General features: G+C 36.6%; 1 protein-coding gene across 1 annotated transcript in view; it reads right to left on the bottom strand.

Annotated features, from left to right (window-relative positions):
- Positions 1-1,273: 1,273 nt before the first annotated feature.
- The window catches only part of LOC136040304 (zinc transporter ZIP11-like), a 52,616-nt gene continuing 41,773 nt past the window's right edge, over positions 1,274-12,116 (bottom strand). The window contains exons 5-8 of the mRNA XM_065724546.1: positions 11,930-11,999; positions 6,163-6,261; positions 3,970-4,128; positions 1,274-1,476 (exon numbers count right to left, since the gene is read on the bottom strand). Coding sequence (XP_065580618.1) covers positions 1,398-1,476; positions 3,970-4,128; positions 6,163-6,261; positions 11,930-11,999 — 407 coding nt within the window. The 3' untranslated portion in view covers positions 1,274-1,397. The remainder of the gene's footprint in view (positions 1,477-3,969; positions 4,129-6,162; positions 6,262-11,929; positions 12,000-12,116) is intronic.

Genomic DNA, 12,116 nt, shown 5'->3' with positions numbered 1-12,116 from the left:
ATATTATATGTTAAAAAGTACAGTATATATTAAAAAGTATATTATTAAAAAGTATAGGATAAGATGAGCCATCAGGTACAACCAGGGGCGTAGCTTCAGCATTTTTATTGGGGGCCAAGAGGGGACCGCATCTGGAGAGTCAAGGGACACGGGCTATATAATATTTATTCTCCAAATTATTGGAGGGGCGACTGTCCCCTTGCCCACCCACCCCATAAAAATACACAACTCAGTGCAACATCGAATGTCTATTCAGCAGAAATAATTCCTAGCCCTTTGCCCAAGTTTACAGAAGTTTCGACCATTTCATAGGAGAAAAACAAAATCTAAGAGTAGCCTTAACATTTTAAGAGTATTCAAAGTATTTATATAGTATTCTATAGTCCCTGGAGTGAGCCAGAGAAGTACACAGGAGAGACTGGGCGCCAGCCCCTGAAATGCTAAATTTGTGCAAGTCTTGAGAAGTTCATGCACACAAAATTTATTTTTACTATTGAGCCCAGCGCCCCTTGAAACTTCTTGTGGATGTAACGGGATTGTGCCATCAGTTGCCATGAAGTATACCCCCCCCCCGTTGTTATTGATATTACAAGGTTTATCATTCAAGACAAAAATCTATCACAATTTTTTTTTAACAAGATTGAGACAGAGGTTATTTTGAAAATGACACAGAGTGACAGGCTAGACACATACACAGTATTTTGTAAAAGGGGGAGGGGCGAGTTAAAAAAAACAAATATAGACAAATTTGTCAAATATTAAGAAAATAAGACTTTGTAGATAAAGTCGTAAAAGTTCCGAGGAGAGTTGGGACAGGAACCTGTAAGAGCCCTATGTGCACTCCATATCAAAGAACCCTTCTTATGGATTCAAAAATTCTGAAAACATACACCAGGAGAGTCTTTAACACATGAAATTTTTTTTCATAGTCTTGTGTATACCCAGGTTAAGCTTTAGGTCCATCCCATTCGAAGAATGACTGATGCGGTAATTTTGATTATAGCAATCAATGGGAAAAAAATATTGATTTACAATCGTATTATATACCATTGATTATAACAATCAATGATCCACCTGTTTAGCACTCCATTCCATTGAAGGGTAGTCCCTTTAGAATCCTAACGCGGACAAAAACATTTTTAGATTATAAAGGATCACCGGAAAAAAAGTCCAGAAAGAAAAAACCGCCTTGAAAGAAAATTAAATCTCGAAAACAAACACCTTGAAAGAAAAAAACACCTTGAAAGACAATACAGTCTAAGAGCAGACAAAAGACAAGACAACGGTATATTAAAAAAAAATGTCAAGACAATTATAACAAAACATGGAAAATTAAGTAGACACTCTTATCTTAGTAAGTAGGAGAAATTTAATTAGTTTTCTTTCATATTTCAAAATCAGCCGAGTCCAACATCTAAGCTCATCATCGTCACGAACCCGAATACTGACATCCACGTAGCCAGTTTACCATTTCCGCTGTAATATATGCATCATATTAATCAACATCTACCCACGTTCTTGGTTACAAACTGTTAGGAGAGTCTATGAAAATCAGCATCATTTCCAGATAAAGGTTAAAAAATAATTTGCCCTATGACAGAATTACATAGAAATAAAAGGCTGGGAGCACGAGAAACGAGTAGTTACTTCCCGTCAACCTGGTCTTATACCAACAAGAGCCACCACTACCCAAAATTTTAAAGGGGGGGGAGGATAACGGATTTTATCGACTGGCTGGTTTTTTTTTACCGACTGATTAAATAAAACAACAGAGTTGTTTTCAACTAAAAATAAGAAGTAACATTACAAATTATAAAGATCAGAAACTAATCTGTATATGTGGGGGGTTTTCCCTCCTCAACCCTCACTCTTTACGCTAAAGTCTTAAAATTCTTTAAGAATACATATACGAATCTGTATGTTTCGGCGGTTTTCCCTCCTCAACCCTTGCTTTTTACGCTAAAGTCTTAAAATCTTTTCAGAATACCTCTCGTTTATATTCATTCGCCCATGCGCCCCAATTTTTTTCTGAAACTTGAAATTAAATTCCTTTTATTTTATATTTTTAACCTCCTGTAGTATACCTGCCCTCCCATTTTATGAGGCCTAAGACCACTTCTGGTCCTCTATTTGGGCAGTCTTTCTTAGAGAACTACGACAAAAAGTCAAAATTTAGCGTTAAAAAGGGGTTTGAGGAGGAAGGGGCAACTCCTCACCTATGCGGAATAGTTTCTGTTCGTTTTGAGTTTGAATGTTGCTCCTTACCTTTAGTTGAAAAAACTGATTTTTTAAAATTTAATTTATGACAATTTGTCAAACCATACCAGGAAATTCTTTCCTCTTCGTGTAGAATTTCCCTGGAATCCGCCCTCCAGACCAAGGTAAGTCCATTCCACCCCTACAAGGTTTTAGTAAGTATATACCCATTTTTGTCAATCGGTCTAAGAATCGACTTGAAACTTGTCTTTTCTATGGCGGAGTTTATATATATGGTAGAAAAAATTTGTCAATTCTGTTTATGACCTTTTTCTGTTTGACATTTTTAAAAAGATCTTTTTCGTTTTAAACTCTGGCCCTTCGAATACAAATCCCAGGTGAATATAGAAGTTGAAAGCATGGAATGCAATCAATTCAGTTTCAAGCATCAGCAAATAGATTGTTTGAAAGTTATTTCAACAAAATATATTAATTGTTCATTTCCGGAACACTCGGCTTAGTAAAAAGTAATCAGTAATTTGATATTGTCTAAGCCCAGAAAATAAAGATCATACTTATTTTGTCTTTCATAATAGAAAGACCTTGATGGATCAGTCGAAAGGGTGTAAGTCTTATAACCGTAAGGTCATGAGTTCAAACCTCAACCGGGGCAACTTTGTCTGTTATATGTGGATGGATGATGCTGGTTTTTAGGAAAGCAAGACTTTATTGCAAACTTTTAGTCTTTTAGTAGTATTTATTTATTATATGCTTTACTGTCCGTTCTTTACTGTAAAATATATCGAGTAAAATATATCGATTCTTTGATTAAATTACATTTCATAAGTCTCTGACGGTACAATTAAAGGCACACCTACTTGTCAAGCGGAAAACCGGGGTTCGATTCCCCGTCACGGAGAACTTTTAATGTATCGAATTTAAAGCATATCTTTTAAATTTAAAAAAGTCACAGGGTTCAGTTCCTTTGGGCTTGAGTTTGCTCTTTACTGTAATCCAATTCTTTTGATGTATCTATTGGTATTAAAATTCCGTTTTTTAGTTTCAGTTACTATTTAGCCGGGTCACCACTTACTTACAGTTCGTTATCACGAACTGTTTGATCCTGTACCGTTTTAAAACTCGACACTTCTTTAGAGCTGCGGATTTCTCATCCTGATTTTGGCACTCAATTTGATAGCGTCCATTCGTCAAGCTTGTACATAAAATGCAGTTTTTTAATTAAAAAGGGACTAGAACTTTTGATTTCAATTCGAATGAGCCCTGTCACGACATTCTAGGACCACTGGGTCGATACGTTTCTCCCTGGAAAAAAAAATCAAACAACCATGCATCAGTGATCTTTATCCTGACAAAAAAAATACAAAATTCCATATTTTTGCAGATAGGAGCTTGAAACCTCTACAGTAAAGTTCTCTGATACGCTGAATCTGATGGTATTTTTTCATTAAGATTCTATGACTTTTAGGGAGTGTTTTCCTCTTTTTCTGAAAATAAGGCAAATTTGCCCAGGCTCGTAACTTTTAATAGGTAAGACTATTTAAAATCAGCATAAAAATTCGATTTTTTTTATGTATCTTTTGGCATAGATACACCTTTTTTTTTAGAGTTTCGGTTACTATTGAGCCGGGTTGCCTCTTCCTTACAGTTCGTTGCCACGAACTGCTTGATATTTTTTTAGGAGTTATGGAGTATTGAAGTTTTTAATATGGGACGTGATGGTCTCTTACTTATATGCAAAAGAATAATTATTACCTGTTCCTCGCTTCGGGTAAAATATCATCGAAAACGACAAAAATCATTGCACCAGCAGCAAATGATAAGGCGTAAGGTAAAAGCGGAGTCATATACTGAACTGCTGCAGCTCCAAGAACTCCAGCTATTGGCTCTACAATCCCACTTAACTGGCCATACCTAAGGATACCATATTTTGTAGAAAAGAAAAACCTTTGCTTTTAAGAAATAATTTTGATAAAGTGACTGTTTATGGTGACATTCTTACATTATGAAAATAATATGTATTTTCTTTGTCTTATATAAGATATGCCCCCCTCGGTATGTCACTCTAGTCCCCTCAAAATAAAATCATGCGTACGCACTTACAGCAAGTGCAGGTGTTAGTGTAAACTCATAAAGATCACCTGTTACCATTGTGCGATTCTGAATTCAAGTGCAATAAGAAATATTCGAAATACAAAATGGCATGTAACAAATTAATAACGCTATTATTCATTGAAATCGAATTTGTACAGTTCAAACAAAACCCTTTGGGAATAAAGCCGCGTCTTCATTTTGGCCTTCAGGCAAACTCAGCCATGCCAAAGACCATATCCAGGATTTTAATGCAGAGGGAATTATTTGTTCGAAAAAATTGCAATACGCCTCGAAAACTTACTTATATGTATTTTTGTAACTTTTTTACGAGCCAGACAAAAATTTCGTGATTAGGAGGTTCAAACGCAGCAATCCCTTGATACGGCCTTGGCCATGCGTTTTTACTTTTTCTGGTAGCTACGGTCTCTATAGATGCTAGTTAAGGCACCAAAGACAAATCATGCATATTTGGATCGGTTTTTTCTTTCAGGAAAAGGCACGTGTGGTGAATAAAAAACTTTTCTTATTTTACTGACTTGTTTTTCCAGGAAAAGGTAAATCTAGTGAAGGAGAAGCTTTTTTCATTCGATTGACTTCGCCTATATTTTCGTATATTTCATTATGATTGACCTAACCTCACTTCATGAGTGTGGTCGTTATAACACATAAGAACCAGAATTTATTTGTGATATTGAGAAAAATAAAAATGTCCTTTCCCTTTAGATTTTGAAAAAAAACAGCTTTTGTATTTTCAGCAAAAAAAAAATATCTTAAATAATGCTGGCCTCTTACATTTTCGTGACAGGTCCAATTTTATTCTGGGTTACGACTTTCACGTATTTGCGCAGTTATTTTAGTCTTTTCTTCAAGTTATTAAATTTTCCGCTCGAACAACATGTCGTCATGAAAAGGTGATCGCACCCACTTTATTCCTCGACAAGTTTCTGTTTTCCATCTCGTGAGAAAATACTAATCCGGTAAAAAAAAAAAGTTTCACTGACCTACTTCACCTAAAAACCCCACAATGAAGACAGGGCTTAACTGAATAAAGCCAGCAGTGGTCAAGGTAACTGAGTCCCTCACCTCTCGACTAAAAATATCTGTCACTAGGCCACTTACCTACCAATCACCGACACCAAGCGTGCAGGTGCAACGCAAAACATTCAGTATAGTCTGATGAAAAATGATCCAATGTAGTCAGTGGGCTATGTTTGGTCAAAAGAAGAATTTTGCTGTTCATTGCTAGTTACTACCTATTTAGAAAGGTAAAGATGGCTAGGCAACGTTTTACAGAGGAAGAATGAAAGATTGACAAACATGCGATTTAAATGCCCATCTAGGGCCAAGCAAAAAGCAGGTCATGGGGAGGGGTAAGAGTGAAGAAATCTGGAAAATCGTACTTTTCAGGTATAGACCCTAAACTGGGTCTAGGAGGCAAAACATGCTTTTGCTTTGATTTTCATAGTACCTTAAAAACTAATCGGTCAACATTGTAATAAATATGATGATTCTAATAAAGAGTATGATTCTAATAGAAATACTCGATTGAAAGACAGGACCACTGAGACCGAAGAACTGGCCCCTGGGGAGCATTTTATCGTGAGTTTCTCAACAATTGCTATGCCGTTTTTGAAGAATTAAAATCTCATACAAAACGCTGAGATATTGGGACCAGGGTAGGCATGTCACACACCTAGCGTAACGAATTGGGCTCATATAACAACGGCATATTTCGGCCTTGCGTGAGTGTGTGTTCTTTTGCAATATATTTAATATTACGAGATGTAAGACAATATCCGTTATCTGATCAAAGTTATTACAAAAGTGGAGTAAATATACATTGAAAATAGTTACCAAAAACTTTTAAACGTTGAAAAACCGGCAGCTCGTAGGGGTAAACTAACAGCTAGTCCTTCAGGAAAATTTTGAATTCCAATTCCGATGGCAAGATTTCTGGAACACAGAATAAAAAGATTCAACAATCTAGACATGATATACAATTTTTTAAGTCCAACAAGCTATTCTCGATTGAAATGGCTATCAAACAAAAACTGTTTTTAAGCCATACAGCCTTACTATTTATTATTAGAGTAAAATCAAATTATTAAAAATATTAGAACTTTAAATCAAAAAATTTACGTTGAATAAAACAAAAACAAATAAACTTGATTTTATGAAAATCATACCAGAAGCCAGGGAGTCCAGAAATCATATACAAAAAAAAGAAAAAAAAAGTGAAACTCACAATTGGACATGAAAATTGCAGTTTAAAGAAAAATCAGACATAGGTAGCAGTAACCCTGTCTGGAGGATTACAGCGTGAATTGTTATATTAAACTTATTAAAAAGCAATAGCTATAGCTTTATGAATAATTTCTTAGATATACGACCATGCTATTTATATTTAAAAAGAAACGTATAAAACTTTCATAAGAATACGAAAGGAACGTTAGTAAAAAATAAATAAAAAATGAGTAAACAAAGAATAATAAACAAGAGAATGTTCCAACTTCACGTTTGGAATCAATTATCAACAAGAAAAAAGGGAAGAACAAATTAAGATGAGAAACAAGAGCTAAGAGCTAATATGGGACTTGTGACAAGGTCGGAAGAGCCAAGAGGCAAGAGCTCATATGGCATGAGCTCTAGCAAAATTCTAAGAATCAATAGATTGATTTCAAAGGAAAATCAGAGGCTTAACGCCGGTCACGATTTAAAATAATAGCTCTGAGACACAAGGTCCTTATAAATATCAAAATTCATTAAGATGCAATCACCCATTCGTACGTTAGAAATACCTCAGTTTTTCTAATTTTTCCTCTCCCTTTAACCCCCCAGATGGTCGAATCGGGGAAAACGACTTTATCAAGTCAATTTGTGCAGGTCCCTGACACGCCTACCAATTTTTATCGTCCTAGCACGTCCAGAAGTACCGAACTCGCCAAAGCGCTGGACCCCCCCCCCCTAGCTAACCCGAAGAGAGCAGATCCAGTCCAGTTACGTCAATCGCGTATCTACGATATTTTCTTATTCTACCCATCAAGTTTCATCCCGATCTCTCCACACTAAGCGTTTTCAAAGATTTCCGATTTCCCCTCCGACTCCCCCCAATGTAACCAGATCTGGTGGGGATTTAAAATAAGAGCTCTGAGACATGAATTCCTTCTAAATATCAAATTTCATTATGGTCCAGTCACCCGTTCGTAAGTTAAAAATACCTCAATTTTTCAATTTTTTCCGAATTAACACCTCCCCCCAACTCCCCCGAAGAGAGCAAATTAACACCGGATACGGTTGGGATTTAAAATAAGAGCTCTGAGAAACGAGATCCTTCTAAATATCAAATTTCATTAATATCCGATCACCCATTCGTAAGTTAAAAATACCTAATTTTTTTCAATTTTTCCTCTCCCTCCAGCCCTCCATATGGTCGAATTTGGGAAGGGACTGTTATCAAGTCAATTTATGCAGGTCCCTGACACGCCTACCGATTTTCATCGTCCTAGCACGTCCAGAAGCACCGAACTCGCCAAAGCACTGGAAATCCCCCCCCCCAGCTCCCCAAAGAAAGCGGACCCGGTCCAGTTATGTCAACAACGTATCAAGAACTTGTACTTATTCTTCCCATCAAGTTCTATTCCGATCTCTCCACTCTAAGTGTTTGCCAAGATTTCCGATTTCCAAGATTTGTGTTTCCCCCCTCCACCCCCTTATGTCCCCGGATCGCATTCGAATTGAAAACGGTACATAGGAGACATAAGATCTTTCTAGATATCAAATTTCATTAAGATCTGATCATCCGTTCGTAAGTTAAAAATACCTCATTTTATCTATTTTTCCGAATTGATCCACCCCATCTCCCCCGAAGAAAGCCAATCCGGTCTGGTTATTTCAATCACGTATCTAGGACTTGGGCCTATTCTTTCCACCAAGTATCATAACGATCTCTCCACTCTAAGCGTTTCCAAGATTTCTGGTTTCTTCCTCCAACTCCCCCTTCCTTCCAAAAATCAAATTTCATTACGATCCAATCACTCGTTCGTAAGTTAAAGATACCTTATTTTTTCTAATTGTTCCGAATTAACCGTCCCCCCACTCCAACCCCCCAGAAGGTTGAATCGGGGAAACGACTATTTCTAATTTAATCTGGTCTGGTCCCTGATACGCAATTTCATCGTCCTAGCTTATCTGGAAGTGCCTAAACTAGCAAAACCGGGACAGACAGACAGACAGACTGACAGAATTTGCGATCTCTATATGTCACTTGATAAATACCAAGTGCCATAAAAACACAGTTAATTCACAAAAATAAAATCACATTTTATAAACTATAGTTGTTGTTTATAAACGAGTCTAAAAGGATAATTCACATAAAAATACGTCTACACTAATTGCGAGATAATCTCTTTGTGTAGGTAAATCGGCCATACCGTGTTTTCGATACGGTGGTACAAAAGGTAGGATAATTTTCTATTGTAGGTAATTAAATTTAAAAAAACAAGTTTTTCTACTGAAAGTAAGGAGCGACATTAAAACTTAAAACGGACAGTAATTATTCCGTATATGAAGGGAGATGTATTTTAAAAAAAATAGAGTTGTGAGAAAGAGTCAAACTTTAGCGTAAAGAACGAGGCGTTGAGGAGGGAAATTTTCCCTCCCCATGAAAAATTTCCCCGTGGGAAAACCCCCAGCAGAAACTTTGTCCTTCCCCACCCGAAAATGTATCCATGCATCCCAATAACAAATACTACGCATAAACAATGGGCAAGTTTTATAACTTAAAGACCTTTCTCCTGGGGCTGTGGGGGGGGGGGTCACCTTATGCCCAAAGGCATAGTTATGGGCCTTTCAACTATGATGAACAAAATGGCTATCTCAAAACTTTGATCGGACGATTTTGGGAGAAAATTGGCGGGGGAGGTAGCCTAGTTGCCCACCAATTTTTTTGATCACTTAAAAAGTGCACGAGAACTTTTAATTCCGTTCGAATGAGCCCTATTCTAATATTCTAGAACCACTGGGTTGATACAATCACCGCTGGAAAAATAAATAAACAAACATCCGTGATGTTTCTTCTGGCAAAAAAATAATACAAAATTTCCACATTTTTCCAGATAGGAGCTTGAAACCTAGACAGTAGGGTTCTCTGATAAGCGGAATCTGATGGTTAGATTTTCATTAAGATCACTTGACTTTAGGGGGTGTTTCCCCTCTGTTCGAAAATCAGAAAAAATTTCTCAGGCTTGTAACCTTTGATGGGTATGACTAAACCTAGCAAATTTTATATATTTGAAATCAGCATAAAAAACCGATTCTTTTAGAATATGTATTGGTATAAAAATCTTTTCTTTTGAACTATTTTTTAGAGTTTCGGTTACTATTGAGTCGGGTCACTCCTTACTTACAGTTCATTACCACGAACTATTTGGACCGCAATTTTCTCAGATTTTTTTTTTGGTTGAATTACATATATGAGGGAGTTGTCCTCTCCTCAGAACCTCACTCTTTACTCTAAAATGTTTGTGAATTTGTAAAAAACTTATTATTCCAGTTAAACGGTCCTTGTGTGTCTGGAGTCATTCTTAAATAGTTGGGACAAAAAGTCAAACATTAGCGTAAAGAGTGAGGTACTGAGAAGGGGGCAACCTACTCATATACATAATAATGTCTGCTCGTTTTAATTTTTAATGTTGTTCCTTACTTTCAGTTGGAATTTTTTTTATTATTATTTAATAACAACCACAAGCCAAAAACATACAATATTTTTGATTTATTATCACATAAATATCATAACTAAGAAGCTGTTTAAGATAATATTAAATGCTAAGATTGGCCGAAAAATAACACAAACAAATTATCGCTTATATCGGCCGTTATTGAACAAAATTCTAACTTTAGCATACAGAGCGAGGTAATGACGAGGGGAAGAAATTCCCTCATATACGTAATATGAGGAGGTCGGCCCCCTCGTCATTACCTCGGTCTTTACGCTAAAGTTTGAATTTTTTTCCAATTCTATAAGAATACCCTCTGAATCCCAAAAGCCGTTTAATTAGAATAAAAAGCTCTTTTGAAATTACTAAAAATACTATAGCGTAAAGAGCGAGATATTGATGAGGGGACAAACCCCCTCATACACGTGATAATTTCTGTTCATTTCAAGTCTTAATATTGCTCCTTAATTTCAGTTGAAAATTTATTTTTGAAAATTTAATTTCTGACTGTTTTTGTAAAAAATAAAGGGAAATCCAGCGCCCCTTTATGGAAACTCTCTTGGCCTATGAAAAATTCCTCTATGGAAAGATCCTTACACATAACCCTCTCCCCCCGACCCCCTCAGTAGAAAAATCCCCCCTGAAAATGTCTGCATATTTTCCAATAACCAATTCAATTAACAAACAATGGGCAAAGTTCATAAGTTGCACCCCTTCCCCCAGGGACTGTGGTGAATTAAATCGTCCTCAAAGACATAGTTATTAGATTTTCTGACTATATTGAACAAAATGGCTATCTCAAAATTTTGATCCGGTGACTTTGGGAAAAAATGAGCGTGGGAGGGGGCCTAGTTGCCCTCCAATTTTTGGTCGCTTAAAAAGGGCACTGGAACTTTTATTTTCCGTCTGGATGAGCCCTCTCTGACATTTTAGGACCACTGGTTCGATACGATCACCCCCAGAAAAAAACCAAATAAACACGCATCCGTGATCTTTCTTCTAGCAAAAAATACAAAATTCCACATTTTTGCAGACAGGAGCTTGAAACCTCTACAGTAGGGTTCTTTGATAAGCTGAATCTGATACTGTGATTTTCATTAAGATTCTATGACTTTTAGGGGGTGTTCCCCCTTTTTCGCAAATAAGGCAACTTTTCCTAGGCTCGTAACACTTGATGGGTAGGACTTTATTTATTTAAAATTAGCATGAAAATTCAATTCTCTTGATTATCTATTTGTATCAAAATTCCGTTTTTTAGAGTTTCAGTTACAATTGAGCCGGGTCGGTCCTTACTTATAGTTCGTTACTACGAACTGTTTGATCCGACCGTGCAATGATACGGCCGACAGGGCCATACTAAAGACGGGGTAATCACCTTTTGCAGGTAATTCGCGGGTCCCCAGCACATAAAGAAATTGATGAGAAAAAATATAATAGCAACAAATATCAACACATAATACAAAATAAAAAAAAATAACAACTAAAGAGCATACACTTTATAAACTTTTACGTATAGATCATGAAATATGCGTTTCTTTCGTTTTTATTTTCATCTTTGGTACAGTGCTGGCTGGAAAACTTTCATACAGTCTCCTTCCACGAGCTACTTAGGACTATAAGAAACAGGGGTACACACCAAAAATACGGTTATGATTATATACGGGGCGAGGCCCCGAGTCAGCCAACCTGGCCAGGTAATAATTAAAAACCAAGCTATCTTAGGCCAGCATGGCTGCACATGATTCTCCTTCGCCCCTCAGATACCGAAGCCCCATTATTTACTTCCCTGCAAGAGCTCTTAGAAATCAAACAGAATTGAGTCCCAGGATGGTATACCCAATTTGTCTTCCTTCTTATTTCCCAATTCTAATTTTTCCAAATAACCGATAAAAAGATAGCGACAATACCTTGCATTTTCTAAAGTTGCACCTGGTGTAGTTCCTATTGCCCCAAAACCAACTCCAACAGCCAATCCCTCTATAAAAAAAAAAGAAATTCACAATATATATAGTATAGGAAATGTTTCTAACATTTTCCATGTAATTCACCAATTTTTGTGACTTTTCGACTGGTTTTAGAGCTGCTCTTTCGAAA

The sequence above is a fragment of the Artemia franciscana genome, chromosome 20 (assembly GCF_032884065.1).
Source record: "Artemia franciscana chromosome 20, ASM3288406v1, whole genome shotgun sequence".
Lineage (NCBI taxonomy): Eukaryota > Metazoa > Arthropoda > Branchiopoda > Anostraca > Artemiidae > Artemia > Artemia franciscana.
The sequence above is the reverse complement of the archived record's forward strand: the minus strand, read 5'-3'. Positions and strand labels throughout refer to the sequence as shown.